Source organism: Atta cephalotes (assembly GCF_000143395.1).
Source record: "Atta cephalotes unplaced genomic scaffold scaffold00049, whole genome shotgun sequence".
Classification (NCBI taxonomy): domain Eukaryota; kingdom Metazoa; phylum Arthropoda; class Insecta; order Hymenoptera; family Formicidae; genus Atta; species Atta cephalotes.
The window spans coordinates 1,163,010-1,168,873 of record NW_012130113.1 but is presented as its reverse complement, the minus strand read 5'-3'; the positions used below and the strand labels follow the sequence as shown (position 1 = coordinate 1,168,873).

Sequence of the window (5,864 nt, the reverse complement as noted above, 5' to 3'; positions counted from 1 at the left end):
ACGTGGTAGGGCGTAGCCAGTAGTGGGACCCCACTGGTATCATGAGTCCCAGCGAGAGAGAACAGCGGAGCCCCCCTTCACCCTCCGCTCCAACGTCCGGACATGAGCCCCCCTCGGTGCTCTCTCTTTCAAGGGAGAGACACACGGGACACACGGTACCCCACAGCTGACACGTTATTGCCGCAGTACCCCTCGTAACGAAAGCAGCGTGTACTTTGCCGATTCGTTTTCTTGTTTCCCAGCTCAGGAACGTGCTTGATCGCGACGTCGCCCTCCCCCGTGTTCGAGGGCAACCGTGGCAACTTCGCGCAAACCATTTTCATCCCCTGTACTCGGATACAACAGACAATCGTGTTTTATTATTTGTTCCTTCCGTCCGGAAGGAGTAGAGCGCCCTCCAGTTCTGTTTTTCTCTTTTCCTTCTCTTTCTCTTTTACGAAATTCTTCTCAACCATTTGTGTCTATACTTGGGACGTGGGATCTCGGACCCGAAAGCGACTGTTCCTCCCTCTGGATTTGAATGCTCGACAGAGTCTTTTCCTTTTGGAGCGAGTGGCGAGTGCAAAGGACGAGTGCTTTCTGGCTCGAGAGTGACGAGAGTGAAGTTCTCCTAACAGTGTGTGTGTGAGAATAGTTGTGACTCGGATAACGCAACGAGAACCGGCATGGACATCGGCGGGAGATCCACTTTTGGCGGATATATGTTTCAAGGTTAGTTGCATCGAAATTGCGTGAATCATCAAAGTGAATAAAAATTAAGTAGCAGAATGATGAACGACAGGCATATAAAAAAATTTTTGATATTCTTTCACATTTCTATAAAAGCTTTTTTCAAAAATTGGATAATATAGTATCTAGAAAAATAAGTTATATAGTAATAAGTTATAAGTTATATAGTTTTCCTAGTAATTTATCTTGAAGTCTCTCTTTTCTAACAAGGTTAGAAATTCTTGAGAAGTTAAATATATTTGCTCGTATCATTTTTAAATAATAAACTATTCAGACTAAACTCGTGGTGTAAATTATTATTTTAAACGCATTTTTGTAATCGTTACAGATTCAATTTTTAAATGTTTTATTATCGTTATATATTATCCTAGATATATCACGTTGCAATATTACTAAAATGTCCCATGCTACCTGAGATGTTTGCTTGTTGTTCTCTCCAATCCTGCTTCTTTTCGAAACTTATATATATCTTAAACTTTTATAGTTGTTACAGATTCAATATTTTAATATTTTATTATCATTATGTATTATCCACGTTGCTGGAATGTTCCCTGCTGAAATGTTTGTTTGTTGTTCTCTCCGACATTTATACTGCTTCTCTTCGAAACTTATATAAACACGATAATTTGCACGATAATTTTTATATCTCAAGTCTCATTTGTTTTGTGATTTTATTTTTTTCTTTTTAGGAGATCTTTGATAATTAGATCTGTTCACGTTGCTTGAAAATTTTTTGCTGAATAGAACATAAATATATATTCGGATGTTGGAACGAAAGGAAATGAATGCAAAAACGAACAGATTTATTGATGCATGTGGGCAGTTTCATAAGTTAGTAATTTTTTTTATTTTTTAAAAATCAAAATTTTTATTATTATATATAACACAGTCTCCTTTTAAAAAGTCACTGATTTATTAAACTGCCCATGTCGATTTAATTAATTTTAAATAAATATCGATTTAATTTGTTCTAAATCGGTAAAACAGGATCCTCGAGTCTCGTTCTCTAGCAATTTCTCACGCTACCGATCTAATTTCGACATCACCAATTAAGTCGTGGATCTTTTCTATAATCCTTTATCGAATACTCGCGATCTTTAGACAGTCAAAGAGCTGCTGCATAGATTATTAATTTTTTTAAATGAATTAATTAGACACTATGGCAAGTTATAATCGTGCTGTTCAAATACAATTCCCAATGATTATAATGCATAAATGTAAAATGTTTTAATGGGAATAGTTTCGTGATTTGCATTTCTTAATTGCGATTCTCAGATCTTATCTGGCCGCGTGCGTCTCTGACGGCGTACGATAATAACGGCGTGCGTAAAAGGGTGCATTTGCGTCGAATTACACTGACGTTAATCGTCACATTTGAAAATTTCATTACTGCGATTAAATAATTTACGCAACGCCACGTCGATAACAATGTAGCCGCTTAATCGTCACGTTCGCGCACGGTTATTAAGACGATAATTAAATTCAGTCACGATCACTATTAACACACATTCGATCGATTGCACCGCCGTGTGATTTTGATAAATCAATCCTGTCCAAAGCGAGCAATCCCGTCGTAAATTAAATGGTAACGCGCGTTCGCGCCGCGCCTGGCCGTACATTAAACATTCCCCTTCGCCGCCATTTAATTGATATTCATCTTTAATACGAGCTCGCGCTTCGAAATTGAATAAGACAAATCTATATTTGATATTATCATGCCCCGTATTGGACATGGATATTTATTAGGCGTGACATAATTTTCCCTTAGGCGCATTGTGTGAAACGCATCGCGGTAACACTAACTGCAAATTGTCGAAACGATATATCGTATTTGCTAAGTAGATAATTAGCGATCGTTAAAAATGATAGATAATATCGTCATGAGCATTGTGCTTTTATTTGATATCCTTTATCAATGTAAATTAATTATAATCTCGGGTTAACTTACTTTTTATCTTCTCCTAGTTCTAAGAATTAGACAAAAAAAATAAAAAGTAAATTGAATCGAGATTAAAATTAATCTACATTGTTAGAAACAGGTCTGAATTCAAGAATCGTATTGATATTATTCGACAAATAGAAAAAACTATCATTCGCTTGATTTGAACAAAATTATTTTAATATTCTAACAATGTAACAAATAATAAAATAACTGTTAACATCGTATTACAAGAACATTAATTGTAATTTTTATACAAAGATCATTGAGGATGCAGCAATCGTTGAATTTTTTTCATTAAAGCGTGTTATATTCATAAAGTATCTTCATAAGTTAAAATAGCATTTGTAAAAGTCAGTTACAAAACGTGATTTTTGTGACAAAGCGCACAGCAGGAGGCGTCTCAAAAGGCGTCCCGACGCAAGCAGGCCGTCCAGGTCAGTATGACAAAGACGACGATTATCTTTAATATCGGCCGAAGGTTACTTGAGAATCCCTCGAAAGAAACCCACCGACCGATCCGAAGATTACAACGAGTGGATTCCATCGACAATGAGATTCCGTCGTTTCAGACGCGCGCGCGTTCAGACGATTATTATAATTACCCGTCTCTCCGCTCTGTGTACACGGAGCGTCCGTAATGCGTAAACATAGTAATTACGCGTGCGGCATCGCACGCGCGTTTACCCGGGATGGCCTGATGATACGGGAGCTAATGTCACGTACGGTAGGGTGGCTAATTCGACTAACGATCCGGCTTTATACTCGTTAGTGCTGGAAACGGTCTGGTGCACGCCTCCTCGCGCGCATAACTTCTTCAATTTTACGGCTGTTAGCCGTGTTTTTGGTATCCTCAGCCGAGAGTGCACGCCGCTCCTGTTATCTGATTTCATGTTTGCGCCCCGGTCCGATTCTGTCGCTAATTTCAAGCTCAATCACCACAATTGCGCGATCACGAGACCGCTCACGAAATCACATTTTTCCACTGTTTGTTACCTTTGTCACTCGTTTCTCCAATGAGAACCATCATTATTTGCCGAGCGTCTTTGTTTTTGCCAAAGAAAATGAACACACTTATTTATTATTAATATTTTGATCGATTCGTACGTTTTTAAAGATTTCCTTTCCCTCTCTTCTCAAAATGCTGCCACGAGCAAATACTTCGAGAAGTAAATATTTCGAGAAGTAAATTTGTGAAAATATGTAGACACTTTAAAATTTAAGATTGCGATGCATTTTCAATTAATTCTACCTAAGAAATGTCTAGCGGTTTGTTTTTTTTGTAATTAATAATTATTTGCTGTTTTAATAATAGATTTTATTAATTTTTCGGTTTTTTTCTTACAGGACAAGGACGAATGAATCAACTAGGTGGAGTCTTCATTAATGGGCGACCTCTTCCTAATCACATCCGCTTAAGAATCGTAGAAATGGCCGCCGCGGGAGTCCGTCCTTGCGTGATCTCTAGGCAGCTTCGAGTCTCACACGGCTGCGTCTCGAAGATCCTGAATCGATATCAGGAAACTGGATCCATTCGTCCGGGTGTGATTGGCGGCAGTAAACCACGAGTAGCCACGCCGGAAGTCGAAACTAGGATCGAAGAGTTGAAGAGGGACAATCCAGGAATATTTTCTTGGGAGATTAGAGATAAACTTCTGAGGGTGAGTGGAATTAATTCACGCATTCTCCAAATTATTCTTTCTCTTAAATAACTCCGGAAGAGAATAGTCCTAGTAAGATCTTCGTTACAAAAGCCCTCCGGAAAAATAGAATCTTAATAAATCTTAAATAAATCGAGAAGAGGTGCTGTTATATATTAAAAAAAAGAAGAAGAAGTACATGAAGCTACGATTGTATGAATACGAAAGGCAAAATAGCGATTTCAAGCTGCTGCTTCATTATTCCGGTCACGCGGACATTTTTCCATCCGCGAGAATCCCGCGAGCCATCGTTCGACCCCTTCGATCGAACGTGGTGGACGTTTTCTGCGCGCTTACTCGTGTCTCTATCTCTCTCGGGGATCATGCTCAATGGGGCTTTTTAATCTTGTGCACGAGGCGAGAGCGGCGGGGTACGTGAGCAGCCCGAGGCGACTCGCGTGTCCTTTAATACTTTACTGACCGCCGTCTACACCCACGCCTCATTGGCGTAACACCTCCGTGTCTGGATTTTCGAGTATGCAAATGTGTTTTTCTGTGAATAATCTCTTCCGCGTTGCATCGTTCAATCCCGATGTATCGATGATTTTCCTTGAAAGAAAAAAGAAAAAAGAAAAAGAAAACAGAAAGAAACGCTTCGTTCGTATGATGCACGAGGAAGATATTACCGTGAAAAGAGAAAAGATTAATTACGTACGCGACATCAACGCTGAGTTTAAGGACATATTTAATTATGAGTTGCTATCGACGTAGGCGTTAGTAAATTACGGAATGTAAGCAGAATATAAATGTATAAAAAAAAAACACTGAAAGAATTCCTCATCAGCAAAAATCATATTATATACATATAAGAGAGAATTATTGCTTTTCCTGCAGTTTCTAATCTAAATTTGTTTTCCTACAATTTTTTTTTTAACAAAATATATTTAATATCACGCAAAAGTGAAAACAAAAGATGATGTCACCAAGAACTATTATTAGGAAATTAAATTGATTATTTAATCCAGCGGTTTCGTTGGCCGACCGTCGGCGTGAATCCTGATTCACCCCCGGGCTCGTCCTGCTTTTATTTGCGATCGAGTCGATCGTCCGGCGCGGTAGCACTCCTCTCTCGGAGCAACAAAAGTCAGGTATCGGATCTCGGGGAGGCCTCGAATATCTCTACATGTTTCCGTGATAAGATCGACGGCGGTTCTCAAACCGAAACCGTGCGAAATTCCGATAGGACGGGATATTTTGTCCCTCCCATCGATGCTGAAACACCTCCCTTGCCGAGGGCGATCTACACGATAGAGAGATAAATCTCGCTCGAAAGAAGTATCATGTGCATCGACCGCAAGAGCGACAATAAGGAGAAAATGTATCAATCTGCGGGAGACGTGCGTGCAAAAAATAGAGAGAGAGAGAGAGAGAGAGAGAGAGAGAGAGAGAGAAGAAGAGAGTAGTTGTAGGAAGACGCCAGTACGAAAGAAAGAAGAAGTAAGGAAGAGGTAAGAAACGGACGAAAGTAAAGGTAAGAAAAGAAAGTAACTAAAGTA

General features: G+C 39.3%; 1 protein-coding gene across 1 annotated transcript in view; it reads left to right on the top strand.

Moving 5' to 3' along the window:
• The first annotated feature begins 665 nt into the window (after positions 1-665).
• Positions 666-5,864, top strand: part of LOC105622835 (protein gooseberry-neuro-like) — a 30,707-nt gene continuing 25,508 nt past the window's right edge. The window contains exons 1-2 of the mRNA XM_012204246.1: positions 666-711; positions 4,016-4,329. Coding sequence (XP_012059636.1) covers positions 666-711; positions 4,016-4,329 — 360 coding nt within the window. The remainder of the gene's footprint in view (positions 712-4,015; positions 4,330-5,864) is intronic.